The sequence below is a fragment of the Carettochelys insculpta genome, chromosome 11, assembly GCF_033958435.1.
Source record: "Carettochelys insculpta isolate YL-2023 chromosome 11, ASM3395843v1, whole genome shotgun sequence".
NCBI classification, from domain to species: Eukaryota; Metazoa; Chordata; order Testudines; family Carettochelyidae; genus Carettochelys; species Carettochelys insculpta.
This window is the reverse complement of record NC_134147.1, coordinates 16,368,549-16,392,586: the sequence shown is the minus strand read 5'-3', so window position 1 is coordinate 16,392,586 and position 24,038 is coordinate 16,368,549. Positions and strand designations below refer to the sequence as shown.

The 24,038-nt window shown below is 59.7% G+C and overlaps 4 protein-coding genes across 6 annotated transcripts; 2 read left to right on the top strand and 2 right to left on the bottom strand.

Moving 5' to 3' along the window:
- Positions 1–671: 671 nt before the first annotated feature.
- TTC9C (tetratricopeptide repeat domain 9C) lies at positions 672–3,228 on the top strand. Of its 2 annotated transcripts, none has more exons than XM_075005082.1 (4): positions 672–1,042; positions 1,426–1,681; positions 2,038–2,220; positions 2,732–3,228. In XM_075005082.1, exons 1-4 carry the CDS (start codon positions 1,031–1,033, stop codon positions 2,824–2,826), a joined length of 546 nt encoding a protein of 181 aa, XP_074861183.1. In that variant the 5' UTR covers positions 672–1,030; the 3' UTR covers positions 2,827–3,228. The 2 variants fall into 2 exon arrangements, with proteins under 2 accessions (XP_074861183.1, XP_074861184.1); XM_075005083.1 differs by having other exon boundaries at positions 699–783.
- Positions 3,229–6,271: 3,043 nt separating this feature from the next.
- Positions 6,272–15,937, bottom strand: LOC142019047 (uncharacterized). 2 transcript variants are annotated; one of them, XM_075005397.1, is made up of 4 exons: positions 15,383–15,937; positions 10,574–10,868; positions 10,084–10,335; positions 6,272–8,465 (listed from the first exon to the last, which is right to left on the bottom strand). In XM_075005397.1, the coding sequence occupies exons 1-4, from the start codon at positions 15,569–15,571 to the stop codon at positions 7,150–7,152; spliced, it is 2,052 nt and encodes a 683-aa protein (XP_074861498.1). In that variant the 5' UTR covers positions 15,572–15,937; the 3' UTR covers positions 6,272–7,149. The 2 variants fall into 2 exon arrangements, with proteins under 2 accessions (XP_074861498.1, XP_074861497.1); XM_075005396.1 differs by having other exon boundaries at positions 10,574–10,871; positions 15,383–15,936.
- A 339-nt stretch (positions 15,938–16,276) lies between these two features.
- Positions 16,277–19,595, top strand: LOC142018975 (microtubule-associated protein 1 light chain 3 gamma-like). Its single transcript, XM_075005268.1, has 4 exons — positions 16,277–16,695; positions 17,038–17,093; positions 17,277–17,383; positions 17,767–19,595. Exons 1-4 carry the CDS (start codon positions 16,635–16,637, stop codon positions 17,927–17,929), a joined length of 387 nt encoding a protein of 128 aa, XP_074861369.1. The 5' UTR covers positions 16,277–16,634; the 3' UTR covers positions 17,930–19,595.
- A 1,160-nt stretch (positions 19,596–20,755) lies between these two features.
- On the bottom strand, positions 20,756–24,025 carry ZBTB3 (zinc finger and BTB domain containing 3). The gene is made up of 2 exons (XM_075005314.1): positions 24,006–24,025; positions 20,756–22,977 (listed from the first exon to the last, which is right to left on the bottom strand). The coding sequence occupies exon 2, from the start codon at positions 22,920–22,922 to the stop codon at positions 21,525–21,527; it is 1,398 nt and encodes a 465-aa protein (XP_074861415.1). The 5' UTR covers positions 22,923–22,977; positions 24,006–24,025; the 3' UTR covers positions 20,756–21,524.
- Positions 24,026–24,038: the final 13 nt, after the last annotated feature.

The window sequence follows — 24,038 nt, the reverse complement described above, 5'->3', positions numbered from 1 at the left end:
CCACCAGCCCTGCCCCAGGACCCTGGCCAATGTTCCTTGTAAGATGAGCAGTGGGACAGATGTCCAAGAGAGATTGAAACACACACAACTGATTAGCAGAGCTCCCACAGGCAGCAGCCTGGGTTTCTATGAGTGGTGCCCATCTGCACATGCCTCGGTGCAGGTAACAAAAACCTGCACCTGGATAGACAACAGTCGAGAGAACATTGGTCCTGGTCAGGTTGTCAATCCCAGTTCCACCCCTTCCCCAACCCTGTGAGGGGCTCCGCCTCCTGGGGACATGGCCCTGCTCCTGACCCCAGCGAGGTGGAGTGGGTGCAGCATCCTACTCTCCCCTCCTGCAGCAGTGACCCTGGGCATCCCCAGCATTCAGCTGCCTCGGGCCCCAAGACATGAGGCACCTGGTGCCCTACACAGCTGTGGAGTCTGTGTGTGCCTAAGGATGGCCCCGGCCTTAGCTCTCCGCAGCCCCCGGAGGCGCTTGCCATGGAGGAGAAGGCGGCTGCTCCCCCCGCCACACAGTACAAGCTCCGGGAAGTTTTGCGCCCAAAACGGAGACTGCCGGGGACTCCCTGAAGCCCCGAGAGACTCCGCTATGGAGTTCGGCGGGCGGTGCTCAGACGCGGGGGGGCTGGACGGAGCGGGGAGCGAGCCCCGAACGTCTCCCGCCCCCAGCCAGCCGGCAGGGAAGCCGCCGCGCGGCGGTGCCTCTGTCCTGGTGGAGAGGGAGGAGCCCTGCAAGCGGCGGCGCCCCGCCAGCCCGCAGCCCCCGCCCGGCTCTTGGTGAGGGGCCCCAGCGCCTCCCACGAGCCGGCCTGAGAGCCCGGGGCCCCTGGGGCGGGGGACGCAGTCGCTCCGCGGCTCCCCTGCGCTGGGGGGAGGGGGGCGGCTGCCTGCAGGCAAAGGCCCCCGCGATCCCGGCGCCCCCGAGCGGCGGAGCCGGGCCGCCCGCAGCCCCCGCCCGGTCACGTGGAGCTGGAGCCCCGGCGAGGGTGGCAGCCGCCTGGCGCTGGGCCGCGGATCGGCCGCGATGGCTGCGCAGGTACCGGCCGCAACACAGCCCCGGCCCGAGACAGGCCTCCCGCGCCCGGAGCCGGCAGCCAGCCCCGCGCGGGGGCGGGGATCGGGGATCGGGGCCCTGCTTACACCGCTCAGTCCTGGGGGGAGGGGACCCCTCGCTGCAGCGCTGAGCCCGGGGGGGGGAGAGGCCCCTCGCTGTAGCGCTGAGCCTGCTTGTTACCTGTGATCATTCCACGGCCGGCGCTGGCTGTTGGACCCTGGCGCCCGGGAACCGCGGCCCCAGCACCTCTCGGGGTGTTTTTGCGCTGTGCTGGCTGCTCCTGCCCCAGAACTGGGTGCAGGGGGGTTGGGAGGACTCATTGTCCCCTGGGGAGGGTCTGTTTGCAGCTGCCTCTCTCTGTGCAGGGCTCTTCCACGGAGGCCATGGACCAGCGGCTCCAGCAGGCCCAGCAGTTCAAAGAGGAGGGAAACCGGTGCTACAAGGAGGGGCGCTTCCGGGATGCTGTGAGCCGCTACCACCGGGCACTGCTGCAGCTGCGAGGGCTGGACCCCAGCGTACCATCTCCTCTGCAGGCCTTCGGGCGTGAGCAGCTGCCAGTGACGCCTGAGCAGGAAAAGGCACTGCACAGCACCCAGACCGACTGCTACAACAACCTGGCTGGTGAGGGGGGCACTGCCTTCTAGTGGCATCACCACTGGGTCCCCTGGGGCATCACAGTACCCTCTGCTGCTCCATGACCCAGCTGTGCCCCTTGCGCCCGGGTTCCTTGGTGATCCCGTTGCTGTTACCCGGCTTGTGGGCTCCCACAGCCTCTGGTTGGCATTGCCACCCGCCCCAGGATCTATTCAGCCCCCTCGATCACACCCCCATCTCCCTTCACCCGTGAGTTCCAGTCCTACTACCCCCACTTCCATCTGTGCATGCCGGTCTGTGGTAGCGACGCACCGTGAAGGCACAGGAGTGCCCTTCTTGCCCCCCGGCACCCTCTGACTGCTGCTGTTCCTCCCTTTCTCCAGCTAGCTTGCTCCGCATGGAGCCAGTGAACTACGAGCGGGTGAAGGAGTACACCCTCAAGGTACTGGAGAGACAGCCTGAGAACCCCAAGGCCCTCTACCGCGCCGGCGTGGCTGCCTATCACCTGCGGGACTATGACCGGGCCCGGCACTATCTCACAGCGGCCACATACAGCCAGCCCCGAGGTGAGCGGCGGGTTGCTCACAGAGTAGGGGGAAGTGGGAGGGTCCTCTTGCTAGGGAAGAGCCAGGGCCGTGTCTCCACACAGCAGGGGAGCTGTCCTGCCACACCCCATCTCCAGAGGGTGACCCCAAGCTGAAGGGCAGTGGGAGGTGGCAGGACAATGCCCAGTTGCAGCTGCACTTGAGAGTCGCAGTGGGATGCTTCTTGGGGGGCAGCTGTCCAGAGACAATTGTGCTGTTAGCTGGTAAACGTCTGGGGATGGGGAGAAGGTATTGGTGCTGTCTCTATGGGTGGGCAGGCAGGGGGCAGCTATTCAGCTTCGGGGCATTGGCAGGCGCATGGCTTTGTGCTGGCAGAGGGTGCTGGCATGGGAGTGCTGGGAGCTCGACTGGGGCACAAGAGGAGGCTGGGTTTATGCCTTGGCCTGTGGGAACAGGACATAAGCGGGGGACTGAGTGTGGGCATTCAGCTCACGCCTCGGCCTGTCTTGTCTCTCTCCCCTGCTCCATGGAGACACCAATGTCAAGCGGTACCTGCAGCTGACGGAGTCCCAGCTCAGCACCTATCACCAGAAGGAGAAGCAGCTCTACATGGGGATGTTTAGCTAATGAAATCCTGGCTCCCCCACCTGACACCACCCAGACCATGTGGCTGCACCTCCTGTTCCTAGACAGACTGCCAGGCCACAGGCACACCTTCGCCGACATATCACCAGGGTCACAGGGACATGTCTGACTTCCACTGATGGCACTGGACCCATGAGGTCTCTCGGGACGTGGACTGATGAGGAGGAAAGCCTGGGCAGGTGGCTAGGACCTGCTTGGAGGGCTCCTGTCACTCATCTGTGCCTCAGTCTCTTCTCTGTTGCCCCCAAGGGCCTGGGTACGCCCAGAGTCACAACCGCACAGGCTCAGCCACCCCCTGGTTGTGGTGCCAGAGGAGAGTGGGCCAGAGTTCTGTTCTCCCCACACCCACCCTGGCCCTCTTCATAAAGGGATCTGTCTCCCTGCGCCTTAGGTATGTGTCTGTGTCCTTCCCTTCTGTGCAGGGGAGCACTCAGGGAGCTGCTTTAGGGGAGTGAGCCCCAGCTCTGCTGCTGTTGGTTTGGGCTGCATGACCTCGCTCGGGGTCCTCTCCACCCCAGCTCTTACAAGAAATTTCCACCTATCTTCGTCCTGTCTGCTGCCAGCTGCACAGGGCTTGGGCAGTGACTGCGTAGGTTACGCCAGGCCTTGCTGGCATGCTGCAGAGGGGCTGGGGTTAGACTGGGTCTGTGCAAGGAGGTGGTTTATCCCGCAGGCAGGACACACGCCCACACTGCAGAGGTGCTTTGTACACTTCCCCGTGTACCTGTGAGGCCCCGGTGATGGGGGGGGCGGATAGTTTTGAGCGAGGGCACCTGCAGTTCAGGTTCTGACATGTTGGCTGCTGGTGCCAGAGCTGGGCCTGCAGTCCAAGCTCTCTGGCTCGCTCCAAGCAGCGGAGTGGGAGACTTGCTGAGGGGGGAGGCGCCTCAGGTCTCCTTCCTCAGGGCTCACCAGCTGACCCTGCTATGTATCCCAGCACCCCTTTCGGCTCGGAGGTGTGCAGCTCCCCGCCTCTCCCCCAGCCCTGGCAGACGACTAGGGATGTGCTTAGGGGCTGAGAATCTCCAGCTGGGGTCAGCCAGCCCAGCCCTGGGGATAATCTCCGGTCCTGCAGCAAGCCTGGCTCCTCCCCCAGCCTTCCCATCCGAGCAAACATCCTTCATTCCTGCCATCCACATGCCCTGCCTCCTCCCTGCTGCTTAAGCAAACAGCTGCCCCCAGGCTGTGACAGCTGGGAAATGGTGCTGTTGACTCTTCTCAGCTCCCCTTCCTTCCCCTTTTCTCCTCCTCCTCCCTCCAATGTGCAAACAACGTGCAAACCACCAGGGCTGGTGCTGCTCCAGGACCCACCAGTCTGAAGGGTACGAAGGTGAGGCCAGCCAGCACAGGAGCTGCTTCCTGAGAGCATGACCCCCTCGCCCCCCAACCTTGCCTGGTGCAGCAGGCTGAACAAAGCCCCCTCTCCACTTCTGGTCTGCCGGAGTCAGCCTTGTGGGGCAGGGGGCGGGGAGAAAAGAAGTGCAGCTGTCTCAGGTGACAAGCTGATCCAACTCACCACCCCTCTTGCCTTGGCATCTGCCCCGGGGAGATAAGAGCACATGGTGTGAGGCTGGGACTGGCTCATGACTAGGAAACATCTGACGCCAGGGCCCGAGGGGACAGAAAAGGCTGTGGGGTTCCCTGAGGGGAGCTGGGGACTTAAGGAAGATGCTGTGGTTGGAGCTTGGGCAGAAGTTCCATTATAAACTCACACCACAGGGGCACAGGCTCAGACGAGCTGGGCCCATTGAGCTGCCAGGCTTGTAGGACACACCTGAGGCAGTCCCCTGGGGCCTGCCCGGGGAGAGGGTGATGGCAGCGAAGCAAAACTGATGCACTTAAACAGCTGCAGCGGCCTGCGTGGAAACCCATCTCTGCATCTGAAGCAGACGAGCAGCCAGCAAGAGCTCTCCACCCCAGGATCTTGCTGTGCTTTAACTCAACCAGTCTGTGTAGCCCAGACTGTGCTCCAGCCCACTCTGCCTGGGGAGCCCTGAGCTCCCTTGCAGATAAGTACCGCTCCTGTGCTTGCCTGCTGTGCCCTTGTGAAGCAGGTGCCAGGGCCAAGTTCTTTCCCTTCTCTGTGCGGTGCTGCGTGGAGCAGCGCAAGGCTCCTGCAGGAGACATGAATGACTGGAGAAGTGGGTGCCTCTCGCCAGTGCCCTGCAGCCTTATGAAATGGGCAAAGGTAATGCCGCTGTAGCAGAGCCCAGCTGTTCACTCCATCATCAAGCAGAAAGTCCTTTATATGCCCTACACGCTGCCCAGCTGGGGCCTTGGGGAGCCTGATTGCCAAGTGCTGCATCTAATATTGAGATGCACATTGTAAGCACAGCCACAGACCCAAAGAGAGGGCTGGAGAAGGGCTGAATCCAGAGAAACTGAAGGTGCACAGAGGTGACTTGATTACGGACCACATTTTTCCCTGGGAGATGATCAACCATTGGAACACGCTCCCAAGGAGCTGGGGAGTTTCGCCCCTGCTGCTGAGGCTTCCAAACTCCCAAGCTGCCTGTCTGGAAGATGCTTTAGGCAAACCTAAGAGGTATTGCACTTAACGGCTCTGCTCCTGCCTCATGATCCAGTTGCCTGCTATGGCCTTAACCAGGCTGGGACTCTGGCTTATGCAGCAATGGGGCCAGTCCTTTGTTATCCCTCTTGCTGAATCCCTTGCCTCCCCAGCCACCAGCCAAGCCCACCTCCAGCAGGACGGGCCCAGGTACTTAATGCACAGGCTTACAGGGCTCCCACAGGAGAGAAGAAGGAAGGGCCAGGAAGGCCAGGCCCCCGGGTGCAAGCAAGCAGGGCAGGTGGTTCCTCTGCACACACCTGGTGATTCCCCCCAGGAGCACATGCTGACGTTACTGAATTTCACTGACAGCAGCACCTTCCAGGGGGTGGGGGGTCGTCTCCCAACTCCAAGGACAAGTGCTGGGCGCTGAGGGACTTACTAGCCTGGGGTGAGCATGAAGTAGGCAGGGGGCCCAGTTCGCAGCCACTACACAGGTGCTGCTCAGACTGAGGAACCTAAATGCAGCATTTAGAACAGGGTTTCCCAAACTGGGGGTGGGGGGGTGTGAAGAAATTCCAGGGCGGGCGGGAGGCAACCCAGCCCCACCCCCAGTCATTCTTCACACCCAACAATCTGGCCCTTGCTTCTGGCTCTCAGCCCCTGCCCTTTCACATGGGCCACCCAGCACAGCCCCTATAAAAAACAGGCAGCCAGCAAAGGCCCATGTGGAGTTGGCTGCCTCCTGCAAAGGTGAGTGAGTGTGGGTGGGGAGGGAGAAGGATGGAGTTAGATGAGGGGCTGGCAGTGCCTGGCTTTGGGTGGGGGAGGGGCTGTGGCAGAGGGCTCACAGGTGGCTGATCCACACTTTTTTTTTTTAAAAAGGGGGGGGGGTGAGGGTTTCTCAAAAAAAAAAAATCAACGGGGGGCATGATGCCAAGAAGTTGGGGAACCCATGATTTAGAGTGAATTTTCCCAACAGCAGCAAAGCCCCTGGCCCATGCAAGCTAGGCAGTTAAGGGAGGGATTCTGCCAGCAGCTGAGGGGGTGGGTACACCCACTTCTTGCCAGCTAACAAAACAGGGCTTGGCCCTCCCAGCCGGGGCACACAAGCACCCGCGCTCGCAGCCTGTGCTAAGAAAGCAGCTTGTGCATGGCTGGACATCGCCCGCTGCCTTCCTGCCCCCCTTACTACTGGGTGCCCGCGCAGGAGCTGTAGCAAGGCCCCTCCCCTCCCCTCCCCGCAGCCCCCACAAACCTGGCTGTTCATTTTTTATTTTTCCCTCATATACTGGACACAGCAGGGAGGCTCCCTGGGCAGCCAGAGACACAGCCCTGCCCCCAGCAGGCAGCCAGGCCCTGCTAGGCTACAGCGGGAGGGGCTCCTGGGACCCAGTGAGCATAGGCCCAAGAACCCAGTGTGGCTCCTGCCCCCTCCCCCCTTAGACACTGAGGGGGGGGCTCCCTGCCTCTCAGAGAGACAGTTGCTGGGGCCTGTGCACCCCACCCTGGGGAGAGGGCTCCCCTGCACCAGCCTTGTCCCTGCAGTTCTGCCAGTGCTGGGCCAGGGCCCGAGTCTCTATCCCCCCCCACCCCCAACAGGGGGGCAAGGGAGGTGGCTGAAGCTTCAGCCCATCACTTCTGGTCCCTTTTCTCCCTGTGGAGCCCCAGCCAGGGCTCGGTAAGGGAAGGAGACCGGCAGAGTTCACAGGCCCGGGAAGAAGGGTCACCCCCCCTTGTAAAGGCAGCGCTCCCTGGCCGTTCTGCCCCCAGCTCTGGGCAGCAGCCTGCGGCACTCATTCGGAGGCTCCACTGGCCTTTGGGGCTAGAGGCCTCTTCATCCTCATTATCCTCTTCAGCTCCTTGAAGGAGCAGGCCCTGTGCAGTTTGAAGCTGGCTGGGGCGGGGTCGCTGGAATCCAGCGTGGCAGAGGTGTGGAACAGGCGGCCTCTGGGAGGGCCCAGCTGCCGCAGTCGCCAGTCCCCGTTCAGGCTGACAGCATCCACCTCGCTGAGGCTGGAGGCACTGCCCTCAGCCGGCTGGGGCTGCAGCTGGTGCTGGCCGCCGTCAGGGAAGCAGGAGTCTGTGGAGAAGGCGAGCTGGCGGCTTGGTGCGGGGAAGGGCTCAGCTTTCGGCCTCCTCCGGGCCTGGCTGGAGATCTCCAGGACGGATGCCCACTTGTGCCTGCCCGGGGGCTCCAGGCAGCACTGGGAGCTGCAGCGATACACGGGTCCCGGCATGCGGACATTCACCTCGGAGCTGCAGCGGCTGCTGCCCTCTGCCCGGAGAGCTGGCCTGCGCCGGAGGCTGATCCGGCGAAGCAGCTCCCGGGGGCTCAGCCAGCTGCGCTCCGCACCCTCGCGGGCCTTCACCAGCTCCCGCGCGGCATGTTTGCCCTGGTACAGCCGCTCCTGCTCATACCCAAGGCCCTTCCTGGAGGAGGCCTTGACCCTGATCATGTGGTGGTGACAGGAGGAGGCCTCAGCCCAGCCGGCTCCCTCTGCCTGCTCCTGGCACGGCGAGAGCTGCTCCAGGAGGGACCCCACTGAACGCTCGCTGGACCCTACAGAGGAGGCGGTGGAGGCCCGGCCCCCAGAGCCATCCAGGGCCTGGGAGCTGTCAGGCCCCTCTGGGGAACGGAGGTGGGAGCAGGTGGAAATGCGCCTGCGGATTTTCCAGCCAGGGAGCGGCCCGGCCCCCAGTGGGGAGCCGCAGACGGATGACATGGACTGGCTCTTCTGATGCCCGGCTAGGTAGCCAGGCTCCGTGCGCGCAGCTGACAAGCGACACCTGTACCTCAGCACCAGCTTGGCAATGTACCGGTCCAGCTGGGCTTGGCGCTGCTCCTCCGAGGGGGCCGGCTCTTGCCGGGGCGAGCCCTCCTGCACCGTGCAGACAGCTGCCTGCTTGCTGAGGTCCTCCTGGGATGGGCCCCGGGACAGGCCACTGGTGAAGAGTGGGCTCTGCAAGGCCACAGCATGCAGCGGGCTGGGGTAGTGGTAGATCTCACTGGTGCTGCGGGATACCAGGTCGCATTTGTACCGCAGGAGCTGCAAGCTCTGAGGGAGGGTTGGCGAGAGCTCACCCAGGCTCAGCAGGAACTCCAGGTCCCCTGCGGAGAGAGCAGGTGCCCTGGATCAGAAACAGGCTCTGGCCGGGCAGAGCCAGTATTCCCTGCATGACATGGGACTTGGCTACACCAAACCCAACCCAGTATCTCAGCTGGACCCGGCTTGGCAAAGCGATGACCTAGGGGCTGGCTGCCCAAGGGCACTGCAGCAATCCCAGGGCAGCAGCGCAGGTTCAGAGGAGAGCTAGAAGAACAAGCTGAGGACTGAAAACCTGCCTCCGAGACCATGGCCTTGTCCCCAGGAGGAGGGGTCAGCTGGCACAGCTATGCCGGCGGAGCTGCAGCTTCGACCAGTTTCCCCAGCAAAATAAGCTCTCTCCGTCCCCACCCCACCCTCTGCCCAAGCCCCGAGCTCCTTCCTCCCCCTTGAACCCCTCTTGTCTGGCCCCGCTGTTTGCTTAGGAGTTGGCACTTTTTTCCTTTGTTCTCTGCAAAGGGTCCTGAGGGGTGCAGAGCTGTGGGTGCTAGGCTGTCTGCTCTGGGATATTTTACACCAACATAGCTGTAGCTGTGCAAGTATAACTGCTCCCAGGCAGACACTCACCTGGGACCGCTGGAACTCAGTGCAGGAGGTGCTACCATTTGAGCTAAAAGCCAGCTGGCTCTCAGCTCAGGCTGCAGAGCAGCTTCAGTCTCTCTCACTATCAGTGGTCTAGGTACCACTACAAAGGACAGTAAATCACACACCTAGATGTGCGCGTTTCATGAGCCCCTCGTGCAGACAATCCATGCTCCGTTAAGCACGACTTGTGCTGACACCGCATAGCTCAGCGTGAATCCCCAGCATGGGCAAGCTCGTAACGGGGACAGCTCCACGTCATCTCAAACATTAGTTTTACAAAAACAAACCCCTAAGACCCACAGAAAAACGTTCCCTGGGACTCTTAAATTCCAGCGGAAACACTGTTTGCTGCCTCCTGAACATCACAAAAGCAAGGGCCGCATATTGTTTTCATTTTAAAACGTATTTGATTTCGAGGGTTATGGATCCAAGAGTGCTGGTTGTTTCCGAATGCAAGAGAGTGTTAATAAAGTCAATACTCTGAGTTAATTGTTTCTTCTTACAATAGTGATATTATGCAATGTAGGGAAATGGTTACATGCTTACTGCTTCCAGTCCATTTTCACGTTATTTTAAAACTATCCATCAGGTTACAAGGCAGGTGTGGGCGAGAGGTAAGTGGGGGCCAGACTCTGATTCACTCTGGACACCACCACCCAAAAATCACACAAGCCCGGCAGCCCTGGCTACATGCAGGAGTCCCAAGGGCAGTGTTGTTCAGCCTGGCCCATCACAATGAACTTTCCTGGCTTTGAGATCTGCGATAACTCAGTACAGTGCTGTGCAATACCCATGAGGCAGAGGGGAGCAGGCAGGCCCCACCTCTGCCTGGGATGCAGAAATCTGGGAACAGGTGGTAGGGGACAGTCCTGCCCTGACCCTAGCATTGTTTGGGGGCTTCTCTGGTACCTGTCAGGGTGCCAATGGGGAAGTTAGAATGAGTTCCCCCAGCCAGGTTTAGGGGCATGGCTTGCTACTCCCAGGATCCCACTGGCTGGCAATGGGGTTTGCATCCCGAGCTGGCTGTTTCCTGATTACCTGTTGAGACTGGTCTCCTGGCAGCGGCATTAGGGCTTCTGGGAACATTGGGGGCTGTTACCCGTTGCAGACGGAGGTCGAGAAGCCGGACGGTGGCCTCATCAGTGGAGTGCGGCCGGACACAGCCACTGTCCCGAAGGCCTGGGAGGTGGGAAAGGGACCCAGCGCTGCAGTGCGAGCCCGCAGGGCACTCGCTGTGCATGGATGTGGACGAGTCGGAGAGGGAGCCCACCTCGCTGGTCTCGTAGAAGCCTGGGGTGAGAGGAGAGGGTCAAGGTGGGAGCTCAGTTGCCCCATCTGCCTGCAGTCCCTGAACATCTCCCAGCTCCACCCGCCCAAGTCCTCCACTAACACATCCCAGGGACTCTGGGTTGCGGAGGATGAGCCCAACAGGATACAGGGCCTGGCTCGGAGCCTCTGCTTCCATCACGCTCCACCTTTCCGCCTTGTCAGTGCTGGTTGCCAGAGCTCACATCCCAGCTGGACATACCTGAGCTAGGCCTGGAGTCGGCCTCTGAGGTCTCTGGTGCAGCAAAGCTCGGATCTGCTGGAGCCCTGGGCCTCTTGGGGAGCAGCAGCTGCTCGCTGGAGCCAGTGGCTTTCAGTTCCAGGCTCATCCCTGCTGTTCTGCTGTCCCTGTTCTCAGACGGGTGCCCCACATCGATGCTCTCAGAGGAGCAGTAGGAGACACATGGCTTCTCGGGGGTGCCCAGCAGATCCTCAGACTTGCTTCGGTCCAGCTTAGCTGGGGGCAGCGGGGCTTTAGCACCCAGGCTGCTCTGGCCCTGCTGTGGCAGGAGCATGAACAGGGTTAGTCAGAAAGATGCCTGCAGCCACCAAACCCACCAGCCACCCAGGGCACTGGTGTCCTGAGCCAGCCCTGGCCCCGGCCCTGCATCGCTACACAGAGCTGAGCAGAGCCCAGCTCAATTATGACCAGGACTTTTCCATGGCACTGGGCTCTGCAGATACCCACCTCTCTGCCACAGGCTGGCGGGCACTGAATAGACCCTGCAAGATCAGGGCCCCCACCTCAGAGAGACCCTTCCCCCAACCGATGGCAGTGCAGGTGCAGCCTCCCACTGATACGAGCCCAGCTGAGTGCGGCGTGATGGTGGGAGGCATTTTCCAGGAGCAGGCTGAAGTGACAGACCCAGGCTCCTGCATCCACAGACGCGAGGTGCTGGTTTAGCCCCATCGTGTTTTAGCCCCGTCCTGCCTGGTGGCGGGGAGAGAAGGAAGATTCCCACAGCCAAGCGAGCAGTGCCATGCTCTGCCAGGTTCCCGTTGGCACTTCCCAGGCTCAGAGCACCCTGCCCGTTAGCCCCCGGGGGTGTCAGGCAGCCTCACCCCGCTTACAGGGAGAGGCAGAGAGTACCTGCCTTGCAGGGCACAGCCCAAGCAGAAGCACAGAGAAGGGATCCCGGAAGCCCTGCACAGCTGTGCATGCAGGCCTCTAGGCTTGGCGTCCTCCACCCGGCCAGGTGCGCTCCCCCATCCCCAGTTGGGAACTGGCCTGGAGGCCCCTCCAGCAGAGGCCCAGCTGCTCCCAGCCTCCCCCGGGGCAAGGGCTGTGGGGCACTGGTTGGCCATTGCAGTCTCCAGCACAGCTTTTCAGCCCGATCCCCCTCCCCCCATCACTGCTCTCTCCCAGCCGGACAGGGCTTGGCAGGCAGGGGCCTCTCTCCCCGCCCCAGGAACCTGGAGGCAGCAGCAGCCAGGAGTTCAGGAGGCCAAGGGATGATGCACCTTGACCCCAGGCTGATCAGAAGTACTGATAATTCCACTCCCTGCACTTTACCACCGCCACCTCCTCTGCAGCCCCCTTCCCCCACAGGTGGGGGAGGGGCTGGCCCAGCCATTCTCAGTCACCTCCCCGCTCCCCAGATATCTGCAGCCTAGCTGAGGCGGAGCTGGGCCTGTGGCTTCCCCACTAAGTGTGGGGGGGGGGGGCGCTGCTCGGGTTTTATTGGACTCTGGGGTTCAAGAGGGTAAAAAACAGCCAAGCAATATGGGAGGGGGAGAAAATCACAGCGGAAAACAGGTGCTGCTCCCTCCAACCCATGGCCCCAGGCTGGCTCTGCTGGCCTGGCCAGAGGGAGCTCCCCCCAGGCCCACCCTCAGCCAGGCTATGGTAGCGCAAGAAGTAGGGGAGGGCCCAGAGCCAAGCTGGCGGCAGGCATGAAACATGAGCCCAGAGGCCCCTCTCTGTCTTGGAGCTCAGCTCCATCCCTCCCAAGCCGGCAGCTGTTGCCTTTGTGTGAGCCTGGCTCTCCCCGGCCATCTTACCTACTCGAGCCGAGAGCCACGTGCCACGCAGGCAACGGTGAGGGGGCATGCACAAGATTTCAGGGTTGGGGGTGCACATCCAGGGGCTGGCTGGGGCACCCATGTGAACCCTTCGCCTGGGAAAACAGCCAGGCCCCGCTGACGTTTCTGCCCCCTGCCCCGACTCAATGCCTTCACCCATGCCATTGGGTTATTCAAAGCATTAAGCCAGGGCTGGCCTCACGGCTGTCCCCTGGGAGGGCAGGTTTCAGGCTCCCAGCTGGTGACACCCTCTTCCCTCCAGCCCAGCACAGCTGCGTGTCTCACTGGGGCAGGTGTGCAGTGCCGGGTTGAGGGAGCAGCCTGCTGCCTGTCCCAGGCTGTTTCCGCTGGAGCTGGCTAGCCAACGTTTCCCCATTTTGGATTCGGAGCTGACTCCAGTTCTGCTCTTAGCTCTTGAATGGCACCAGGAAGGGGATGGAGAAGCTGGCATTGCCCACAGCACGGAGCTGGGCTGGGAGGACAGCCAGGCAGGAAGTGAGCACCGTAAACAACAGGTGGTTTGTTTCTTTTCATATGCGCTTGGCTGAGCAGCCAACGCCCATCTCCCTGCAAGCCAGAGCCACAGAGACCAGCTTGCCCAGGCTGGGGCAGCAACTTAGGCTCGAATCCCACTCCCTGCCTCAGCTCCCAGGCCCACGACAAGTAGTCAGGGGAGATGCCAAGAGCTGCCCCAGAGCCCCACAAGGCTCCAACTCCCCAGTCTGGGGCGATGACAGTACAGAGGAGGCCCATCTACTCCAACAAAGCAGGCTGAGAAACGCAAACAGTGCGGCCCGGGCACACTGCCCCTTCGTTAGGTGCTATAGTGCAGGGCAGATCAGGGAGGGACAGATCGCTGCCGCCTACATGGTGAGAGGCGAGGTCAGGAGAGAATATCTTCTATTGAACCAACTTCTCCTGGGAGAGAGAGAAAAGCTTTCAAGCCACAGTGAGCTCTCCCTCCCTCCCGTCTGGGAAATATACCCAGCTCTGTTCTGCAGTAGAGTCAGATCCAGGCAAGGCAGCTTATGTTAACCTGACCATGGAAGTGAGTTTGCTTAAATGTCCCTCCTGCAAATGTAGCTACCCTGCAACACCTGTTTAATAACACCGCCTCCACGAGCAGCAAGGGGGAGTCCATGTAGGTACCTGACACGTCAGCATGGACACCGTATTGCTCACATCTACTGTTATGGGCTTTCAGGAGCTGCCCCACACTGACAGTATAATCAATACAAGCGTTCCTGCAGAGATCAGGCTGGATCTGCTGGGCACGAGGAACAGACATAAACAAGCGATGCAATTACACATGGGAACTCTGTAATTCTGTAGCCATCAATGAAGGCATGGCCTCTGAGTGTCACCCTTTAAAAACAAGGCAGGACAAATTGCTTAGCATAAGTCATTAACAAGGCACTCCATCTTGAATGGTGCCTTGAAATATCTAACAACTTATGCTAAACAATTTGTTCCATCTTCTACTTAGCAGTGACATTCTGAGTACATGTCCCAGACCTGGAGAAAAGCACCACATAAGTGCCAACCCTCTCTCCCTCTCTCTCTCTCTCTCTCAAAAGAGGCGGGTTCAATACAGATATTACCTTCCCCACCTTGTCCTTCTGGGACCCACATGCTTACAACACTGCACACATCATATGAGGACACAGTCTGAGAAGGATAATGGATTCTCCAGTCCTTTCCTTCCTCTCCTGGACTGTTGAGCAGCATTGCAATGTGCTTTTGGATAAGCTGCCTTAGCTGACACCAGACATTGCTGCATTCAAGCAGTGGCTGAAAGGAAGTTAAGAAAGAACTCCCAACACAGGCTATCCGGTGTCCGTCAGTAATCTACCAACTCCTCCGCATACCAGGGAGCCACTTTGCAAACTTTAAGCACAAAAAGGAGGAAGTTGAATTGGGAGAGGGGTGAACACCAACCAGAAGAAGAAGACAGGCGGAGATTTCAGTCTAAGGAAAGTTGGCAGAGGCTGGGGCTGGTTAGTTCAGATAAGGGACCTCAGAGAGTTACACAAAATAGTAACCAGCAAAGAGAAGGCAGAGTGGGGGCATCATTCACTTCCCCAAATGATGAAGAAACAAGAGGACACTGAATGAAATTAGAGGCAATCCATTTAAAACCAAAGCAAGGAAACAAGCACCGACTTGGCCTGTGGAACTCACTGCCACAGGAGCCTAGCAGGATTCACAAAAGGGCTGAACATGCATGTGGATAATGGGAATGTGCCCAGGTCTGGCAGACAGGAGAAGAGGCAACAAGAGAGGCAGACTCAGCCGCCCCGAGCGCCCTCACCCACAGACCCTAAAGGAGCAGGGATTCTCCACGCTGGAGTGTCTTGTGTCTTTCCTCGCCCCACTGGCCACTCCCAAAGGCACTGCTTGGGTCACTGCCCCACCGACAATGCCTCTGAGCAGCTTTCCAGGCTTGTTTGCCGCCAAAAGAATTTTTCTCCAACCAGAGCACACACTGCCCCAGCGCTGGGGGAACACTGTCCAGCCAGAGTCCTGAAACCCTCCAGCTCTCCCACTTGTACCCTGACCCCCAACCAGCCTCCCTGCTGTCATGTCAACCACTGCTGCATTCCCCCGGCCCTTCGTTCAGGCTGCAGTACTGCACCATCACACCCCCAATCCCACCACAGTTACACCAACTGTAGCTCCCCCCGAATGCCAGCTCCCATACTCCTCCCCCACAACCCACTCCTAACCCAGAGCCATCCCCACCTCCCCAGCTTTCCACACCCCTGTCCTCTCTCTGACCCATCCAACACCCCTAGCTCATGGTCCCCCACCCTTCTGCTGCCCTTCCTTGGCCCCTATACCTCAGCTCCCCAGTTCTCCCGTACTCCCCCGTCCCCCGCACTCATAACCAGCCCTTCCTGCAAAGTCACCGAGTTTCAGGCCAGATCAGGTAATCTCCCGTAGGCCACCAGCACAGCAGCCGAACCCCAGCCACTCCTCCCGCTCTCACCTGTGGCTGACCCCCCGGGCCAGGCCCCGCCGGCTCCCCGATGCCCAGGGCGCTCTGCACGGTTCCCTTCTGCGTCTCTCTCAGCAGCTCCAGCTCCAGGATGCCGGCCAGGCTGGCCTGGAGCCGCTCCCCGATCCGCACCCGGTCACTCCCGGACCAGAGGGAGGGCGGCACTGCTCTGCGGGCCATGAGGACCGCCGGGGATCGGCCGGAAAAGGGCCTAAGCTACTGGGGAGGCACCTACCCCCGCGGGCGGAGCCCTAGAGATCTGGGTCAGGGCACGCAGCCGGGGCCGGAGCGACTGGGCGGAGGAGGTGCATGCAGCCGGTGAGGGAGGTGCGCACCGCCAGCACGACCGGGGCACGGTGCATGCCGGGAGGGGGTAATTGCATGAACGGGAGCAGGGCAGGGAGGACGAGTAACTCTCCCCCGCTGCAGGGGTGCTGGCACGCCGCAGGCGGAGGGGCGGGAGGGCACCCCCAGCAACCACTGCCGGGCCGGGCTCTCTCGCCAGGCAGCGGGCACTCACCGCAGCTCAAACAAAGGGGCTGGTTTTGAAAGTCACGTGGGGGCGGGGCCAAAGGCTCCGGGCTCCTGATTGGGCCCCAGCCGGGCAAAACATTTCCTAGACGAGAGCAAAGTTGGGCGCAGCAGGGGGTAGGCGGCAGATCCCCTCGCCCGCCCCCCCCCCCGGCACCGGGGGAAAGTCCCCGGGGGCCCCTCAGAGGCGCTCCGGGGCTAATTCCCTTAGACACACCGGGGGGGGAGGGGAAAATAACCCCACTGCCTCCCCGCGTGCACAGCCCCCATGGCCGGAGCGAAATCCTTCTCCCGGGATTCTCCTCCAACCCCAGCCCCGCCCCGCGCCAGCCACACGCCCATCACCCTCGGCCCCGCTCGGCGGGGGCTGGCCCTGGGGGTGACTGTGCCCGGACTTGCTCGTCCGTTCTCGCTCCCCGCCTTCCACCCCAGGTCCAGCCACGTGGGCTCCGGCTCGCGGCTCAGGAGCCAGGCGACGAGATGCGATGGCCACGGGGCCGATTTCCCCTCTGGCCACTGGAAGCGCACTGGGGACTGGGGCTCCCTCCAACAGCGGCTGACAGACCCCGCGCTCCCCGGAGCAAAACCAGATCAGCGCTCCGCGAGCGACCCCCGGCTCCAGGGTTTCCCCGGCGGGCGGGCGGGGCCGAGGCGCACGCGGCGTTATTTAAAGGGCCCGGCGCCAGCCCAGCCTCGCTTACTGCCCTGCAAGATGCGGCCGGTTCTTGGCCGCCAGGAGCCCCGCGCCCCCTTTAAGCAGCGGAAATGCTTTGGTGAGGGGCAGCCCTGGGCGGGTCCCCGCGGAGAGGGCTAGAGGGGCGGGCAAGACAGGGCGTCCCCTGAAAAGGAGGCGCTGCGGGACCTCGGGGTGCCCCGTGTTCTTCCCTAGGCGGGTGCAAGCCGGGGCGCGCAGGGCTGAACTGAACGACGGGGCTGGCGCTTCCCTTGCCGCTGGGGGGTGTGGGGAGAGCCGGCTCCGGGCTGGCTGCCTCCCCGCTGGTGGCGCGGGGTCTCGCCCCTTCTCCGCCCGGCTCTGGGGGACTCTGCTGGGGAAAGGCCTAGCTCAGCCTCGGCCCCTCCGGCTGTGACCCTCCCCGATCCGCTTCTCCTTCCAGCTGTCAGGAAAAGCGAAGTGGCCGCGGTGCGCTCCAAGTTCCCGAACAAACTCCCGGTGAGTGGGCCGAGCGGCCCGGGCGTGGGCCAGGGGGAGGGGCGCCCTCAGCGTTAACCCCGGGCCGAGGATCCCAGCTACTGCCTGGGAAATGGGCCCTATGTCCCTCTGCGGGGTGGCGGGGGTGGGGGAGGGGTGCTGCTTCCGTCCCTTCCACCCTTTCCCCACATGTCTGTTTCCCAGGTGATCCTGGAGCGGTACCCCAAGGAGAAGATGCTGCCTGCTTTGGATAGGACCAAGTTCCTGGTTCCCCAGGAGCTGACCATGGGGCAATTCGTGACCATTATCAGGTAGGAGAAGAGGTGTGTGATGGGCGGTGGGGGGCTGCCCCAGACCCTGCTGCTTTCTGCTCCCCTCGCTAACCTGAGATAGCAAAGGAGGGAGCTGGGCCCTGGCTTGTGACAGTCCCAGGCAGGCTAGTGCTAGAGTGGGTATCCTACGGCTTTGGGATTGTAGCTCTCTGAACAGCTCTTTCTTAGTTCCAGGGTGCCCTGGGTAAGGGTCCCTTGGGCTGCTGCTGTGTGGATGAAGTGCAGAGAAAGTCCAGGCAATGGCCAGGTACTGCAGCCCCCTGGGCTGAGCAGGCAGTGGGTGCTCTCAGGGAAGACTGGTCAGTGCTTTCCCTTCTTTCCCGCAGGTGGGATTCAGCTCTCCTGCCTTTTTGCTTCCCCAGGAACAGGATGTCCCTCAGCTCCACCCAGTCTTTCTACTTGCTGGTGGATGGTAGCCGGAGCCTGGTCAGCATGTCGCTCACCATGGCTGAAGTGTACACGCTGAACCGAGATGAGGATGGGTTCCTCTACATGACCTACGCCTCCCAGGAGATGTTTGGCTGAGGCTGCTGGTTGCCTTGGACTCCTGCTCCTCTGAGAGGAGCCGTTGTTGCTGTTCTAATGTTGTTGCTTGGTAAATGGGGTAATCCCAGCCTGTCCAGTCTGGGTAGGAAGGACCCTCCTGCTTGGACAGTGTGGCATTTATCCTGGTGTGCTGAGATACCAAGGAAACTACCCATTTCTTCACATCCCCCTGTGGGTGCCTGACCCAAAGGGAAAGCTCTGACTGCAGAACAGGTGCCCTTGTTCTGTGTTGTGTAGTGTGCATGGGATAGCCCTTGGGGTGTGGGGGGGCTAGTCACACCTGTCTGCCTCTTGCACTGGTGCAAGTGTGATTCACCCCACTGCTGGGTGGTGATGGAAAATGCTGGCTCTGAGTTCCTGATGTAGCACCTGGAGCTGATGAAGCCCAATCTGTTCCCCAGGACCTTGGGTGGCACTGATGTGGAAGTTTACTGCATCTTATTTGGAAAGCTACCTTCCAGCAACTTTACTGGGCCCTCTTGCCAACCACCAGAGATTGTCATCTTCTGGGAGCAGGGATGAGTTGCCTCTTCAAGGGCTACCTTAGCAGTGGCGTGGGGGTGGCCTTCCTGTAAGGGAGGTGCTGAGGTATGCAGGGGGAAGGGAACTCTGCACATGAAATAAGCACTGTCTGTCCTTTGTCCTTTTGATTGCATGTGTGTTCCCTTTAAGTTCAGAAGCACAGCCTGTAGCCACCAGTTAGGCATTTGCAGTAACATGTTTAACAGGGTTATCTGTGTGAAATGAGACTGGCAAGCCAATCCAGTAGGGCCAAGCCACTGCAAATGTTTAGTGTAATTACTGCACTGGGAGAGCAAAGAGGCCCCTGCCAGCTGCAAGCAGCATGTGCTATCAGTCAGTAGAGGAGTGCACCAGTTGGAGCTGTATTTAGAGCACATGGACTCTTAAATCTGCTAGCAAGATGCAAATAACCCAGGGCACTGGATAGCAGGTTCTGTGCTTTAGAAACACTGTTTTGGACCCATGACTGGCTAGCAGGCCCATTTAAGGGTTGTTTAGCTGGTGCTGTGTGCTTTCCTTTCCAGTGCTGCTGAGTAAGTAAAAGCTCCCAGAGGGCATGCTCAAAGCCTCTCTTAATTTCATACAGATGATCGGCTGCTTTCTTCTGCTGGGGCTTGTCACTGATTCAGAAGCTAACAAAAGAAAGCTGGATTAGAAAAGACTGTGTTACCTAAGTACCCAAAGCTTTTAGCACAGCAGGAGGGGGCTGAAAGAGCAGTTTGCATCTTTCCTGCTCCCTGTGCCACTTGTACATACCAAGGCCTCTCCTTCCATTGCTGCTGTGAAGATTGTTATTACAAGGAGGGAAAACATCTGTTCTCAGAACATGCCTGAGGAGGCTAGAGCAGCTACAGAATAGAGTTCCTGCTCTGTGGACATGAGGCTTGCAGACCTGTACCCTGAACTAGAGGCTTGGTCTGTTGATCCCACGGCCTCCTGTACCAGGGAGACGTGAAGAGAGAGTTGGAATGGTGTGTGATGTTTATGTTCCTCCTCTCATAGAATTAGGAGAAGGAAAAAATTTCTTTCCCTTTTCTTTTCTACAACTGAATTTTTGTGGGGGGCACTTGTGCCCCCCAGGCATGAAGCACCCTAGAGGTCCCTTTTCCATGGTACAAGGGTAGTATTCCTGGGCCGCTTCTGGAGCCCAGCACTTGAAATCCCTTCAGATGCAGGCTTGTGGAGGTGGGGAAGGGTCTTCTCTCAGGAGCTGTCCAGACACCTAAGTTTATCTCCCCACAAACTCCAGCTGACCATACACATGCAACCCCACAACATTCTTCTCATGCTAGTCTTAGCAGCAGTGAGCACAGTTTAGGATAGTGCTTCAACCAGCCCTCATGGGTGGTGGGGAGAGAGAGGTCCTTTCCTCACCCTGTTCCAGCCTGCCAGTTGCTGACTGCCCATCCCACCACCCTGCCATGGGGACTGCTGCTGGGAAAGTGTCTGTGTAGCTCCCACCATTCCTACAAAGATTGAACTCTCTCCTCCTCCACTACAGGAGTGAGCTGGTGTGCAGGTTGTACTGCTGCAGCCTGTCCCACAGACAAACACAGGACTTCCTTCCTGACCTGTGCCATGTTATAGCAGAGCTGATTCCCCCACCCCCCAATCCACCAAAATGTGCTGGAGCGAAGAGACCACAGCACAGACAGTGGAACAATGTGATGCTAGTTTTACTACTGAACTTGTGTCCTGGGCGGTCCACAGCTCCCAGCTTTGTACAGAAAGGAGTCCTCTGGCACTTTCACTCCGCCTTATATTTAGACGATCACACAATCAGTCAGATAAAAGGTGGCTGCTCTGGGTTGTTGGGTTTGGGAGTAGGAGGAGAGGGGTGGATATGAGGACAGTTTAGCAGAACTGCTGTAGGAGGAGAGGGGTGGATATGAGGACAGTTTAGCAGAACTGCAGCTGGAGACTCTCGCTTCTCTGGAGTGAGCAGGAGCCCTGTTGTATTCACTGCTGCGGCAGTGTTGGGGGAGAAACAGGGGCAACTGTAGTGATAGGCAGGGGCAACTTGACCATAAAGTTTGCCTTTTTTTGCTCTTGTAACCATACTCCACAGTCAGCAGTAACACTCAAGATTGATATAAACCATCCCCTGCAAATAACCCACTAGGACCTTTTTGTCCCTTCCAGTGTACTTTGCAGAAGGGTTGATGGGTTCTTAAGCCCCACAGCTGCTGGGAGTTTATCCTCTTGGATGTTGGGCTGCTCCCCACCATTCCCTGGGAGCTCATTTCTGGAGGGCTGGAAGGACAATCCTTCTTGGAGGGAAGCTATTTTTTACAACTGACTTTATTTCCTGATGATGAGAGAGCCATAATTTGCTTAAAAGTAAATCCCTAAAAGCAAGGAGTCTCTAAACTGAATGAGAGCAACCTTCAAGTAGGGAGTGTCTGGCCAGAAGTAGCATGACCAGGGTTAACAAAAACCAGGAGAAGGGGCAATGCTAGGAGTGGGTGGAAGGGAAAGTGAAGGTTGTATGTCTGTTCAAACTCGCTGAAGATCTAAATCCCCCTCTGTACAGAGCTCCTGTCTGGGGCAACAATAACCCCAACAGATGCTATCCTGGGCCTGAGCTTCCAGCTGCTGCAGCCTACTCTGAGCATAAATCGATGTGGAAGTGCTCTCTGGTTAGAGTTTACATTATTCTGATCAACACAGCTGTTTCCAAACTATTTACAAAGCTGGCCGCAGTCCAACCTGGAAAGGCCAGTGTAGTGTGCCCTGCACAGGACAACCCTGTATAAGAAATGACAGCAGCTCCCTCAGGCAGGAAGGGAGGTTACACCTGTGGCTTGGGTAGGAAGACAACTGATCAAGGTTATGAAGCAGAGCAACTCCTGGTTTGGAGTGAGGGCCCTTTGCCCTATCCCTACGGTTGCTGTGACTCCTGGTTAAAGTTCAAAGTTCCCTGCCAGCATCATAGGGGGCCTCACCACACCCCCCCTCCCATCTTTACAGGAGAGAATCCCCAGGCTTCCCCTGTAGCGCTGAGAACTGTCCAGCCTGTCCGAAATCCCCAGGTGGGGCAGATGTGGGCTCACTACGAGGGGTTCTCCACATCCTGTTTGCAGCGCTTGGCCGCCAGGTCTTCATTGTGGGCCTTGCGGATGTGTCTGTACAGGTCCCCAGACTGGGTATAGCTGCGCATACAGTAGCGGCACTCGTAGGGGCGCTCGCGTGTGTGCACGGTGGCATGGCGCCGCAGCGTGTATGAGCAGGAGAAAGTCTTGCCACATGTCTTGCAGGTAGGAACATCCTCAGTGAAGATCCCAAAGTTGGGGTGTGCCTCGTACTCTGGCAGGTACATTTGCTCATGTAGTGGTGGTGTCACCATGTTGGAGTAGCCCTGTCCACCTGGCACTGGAATCATGTGGTAGGAGAGATGCTCCTGTGGAAGGAAGCCACCCTCTGAGGACACCTCCTCCATGCCACTTGGCTCCTCAAAGCCATCAGGGTGGCGGTTGCAGCCCCCAGCTGGCCCCATGTCTGCTGTGGGCCTCTGGAAGATGCTCTCCATCCTCATCTCTATGCTCCGCCTCTCCAGCTGCTCCACTGTGTCTGGCTCCTCATCAGAGATCACGATGGCTTCCACCTTCACTTTGATGGGGCCCCTCTCCAGCTCCTTGGGGTAGAAGCCATCTAAGCTGCCCACCCGTGACTCCATGGCTAAGCTCTCAGGGATGGCTTCCAGGCTGGATGGAGCCTCTGCCACATTGCCTGGTGGGAAGTAGCTGTGGGGGATGGTTTCAGTGGAGCTGCTGGGGCTGGACAGGGAGACATCTGCAGAAGCTGTGGGGAGAGGTCTGCCCAAGACAGGGCCTTGGGGCGAGTCACCCTCCATTCCTGGTTGGGTAGTATCTGCCATGTCTGCAGCCGGTGCTGTAGGCTGCTGGGGGGCTGCTTTCTCTAAAGGGTTATTCTTCCACTCCTCCTTCTTGTTCTTTCCTGCCTCACACCGGTGAAGAGGTGGTAGCAAAACCTCAGGGCTCTGCAGCTGGCACTTGGATGTGCTGGGCAGGAACTCAGAGCTGGCTGGGGAGTCCTCCTCCTTTTTAGTGCTGTCAGCCTCTGCCAGTGCCCGTGCCTGTAACTTCTTCTTGCAGACTTTGACAATGTCATTCATGTGCAGGTAGCTGGCAGCCGCCAGCACATCTTCCACTGGAGTGTTGTTGAAGGTTAATGTGCCTTGGTACATGAACTCCAGTAGCAACCCAAAGGCTGGTGCTGTGACAATCTCATTATTGATGCAAACTAGGTCCCGCTTGTCCAGACGTTCCTTGTAGAACATGTGAAAGAAAGTGCTGCAGGAGGCCAGCACAGCCCGGTGTGCTAGGAACTGGGTGCTGCCCACCATGATGGTGCAGTCACAGAGGAAGCCTTGATGTCGCTGCTCTCGCAGGCTCTGCAGCAAGTTCTTACTGTGGTCAGGAAACTCCATGCTGATGGCGGGTGGTCAGGAGGATGGAGCAGCTGTGGGCATAGCCCTGAGCCTCCTGGGTGGGAGGAAGTAATCAGCATTATCATGGAGAAACAGCATCTCCCTTCCAGACTGCCCCATAATGGGTCCCCATCCATCTCCTGTCTCTCCTTATTGCTTCAGCTTGAGCTCCCTTCCCTCTTGGACTCTGCAAGGTTCCCCCTTGCCGTGCATCTTTCATTATCTGCCCCTGGCCCCCATCCCTTTCCCCTTCAGCCGGTTCACTTGTGAACCATTACACCTCACGTTGAGCCTCTCTCCCCTCCTCCCGCAGACAGAGCCCTATCCAGAATATCTTCTTTCCATGGGCACAGTAGCCAGAGGCCCCTGCTCCCATCATCCCCTGCGCAGGTGGTCCACCTGCCCTATCCAGGCTATGGCTGGAAGCTAGTGCCCCCATTATTCCCCTGTATTCCCTAGGGCAGGCATCCCTACTACCATGGGAGGTGTGTGTTAGCATGGCCCTACGGGAGCCTGACATAGCACAGGAACCGGCGGGGGTGAACCTGGGGGAGAAGAGGGCTGACGCAGGGGTCCCGGCTCCGGGGATGGGACAGACACCGGGGTAGGGAGGAGGTGGTTGGATGCACATTACAACCCAGATTGGCGAGAGGCAGGCGGGAGTCCCAGGGGAGGACGATCAGGCCAAGGCTGCTGCAGGAGCGAGCTCAGGCAGGGGATGACGGGGGGGTCCTGAGGGGTGGGAGGAGCCGGGCAAAAGGGAAATCCTGGTTTGGGGGGCTGGGGCCAAAGGGGGCTGGCCTCAGGTGGGGGGGGCGGGGCAGGGCAGGTTGCGATCCCCCGAGAGGGGGCGGGGCGGGGGTCCCGGTGTGAGGGGCCGGCTGTGGTTTTGCCGCGGGAGCGGAGCGGGGGGCCGGCGCTGGGATCCCGCGCGAGGAGAGCGGGCCGGGGGTCCCCGTGTGAGGGGCCAGAGCCGGTTGTTGTGGCGCGTGCGGAAGTGAGCGGGGCTCCGATGCGGGGCAGGCGAGCGTAGCTAATCCCGGCGCAGGGGGTTTTGCCCCCGGTCCCCGCATCCCTACTCACCACAAAGCCGCGGCCTGAAGGGATCCTCCTACT

What these genes read in the sequence shown, in the direction of transcription:
- LOC142018975 (XM_075005268.1), top strand. Translation starts at nt 16,635, where the DNA reads ATGCGGCCGGTTCTTGGCCGCCAGGAGCCCCGCGCCCCCTTTAAGCAG. An exon ending in AGTTCCCGAACAAACTCCCG is followed by an intron (nt 17,094 to 17,276) that starts GTGAGTGGGCCG and finishes TCTGTTTCCCAG; the next exon opens with GTGATCCTGGAGCGGTACCC. An exon ending in CAATTCGTGACCATTATCAG is followed by an intron (nt 17,384 to 17,766) that starts GTAGGAGAAGAG and finishes TTGCTTCCCCAG; the next exon opens with GAACAGGATGTCCCTCAGCT.
- LOC142019047 (XM_075005396.1), bottom strand. Translation starts at nt 15,571, where the DNA reads ATGGCCCGCAGAGCAGTGCCGCCCTCCCTCTGGTCCGGGAGTGACCGG. An exon ending in GCCCGGGGGGTCAGCCACAG is followed by an intron (nt 10,872 to 15,382) that starts GTGAGAGCGGGA and finishes CTCCTGCCACAG; the next exon opens with CAGGGCCAGAGCAGCCTGGG. An exon ending in CAGGAGACCAGTCTCAACAG is followed by an intron (nt 8,466 to 10,083) that starts GTAATCAGGAAA and finishes CTCTCTCCGCAG; the next exon opens with GGGACCTGGAGTTCCTGCTG.
- TTC9C (XM_075005082.1), top strand. An exon ending in CTGCTACAACAACCTGGCTG is followed by an intron (nt 1,682 to 2,037) that starts GTGAGGGGGGCA and finishes CCCTTTCTCCAG; the next exon opens with CTAGCTTGCTCCGCATGGAG. An exon ending in CACATACAGCCAGCCCCGAG is followed by an intron (nt 2,221 to 2,731) that starts GTGAGCGGCGGG and finishes TGCTCCATGGAG; the next exon opens with ACACCAATGTCAAGCGGTAC.
- ZBTB3 (XM_075005314.1), bottom strand. Translation starts at nt 22,922, where the DNA reads ATGGAGTTTCCTGACCACAGTAAGAACTTGCTGCAGAGCCTGCGAGAG.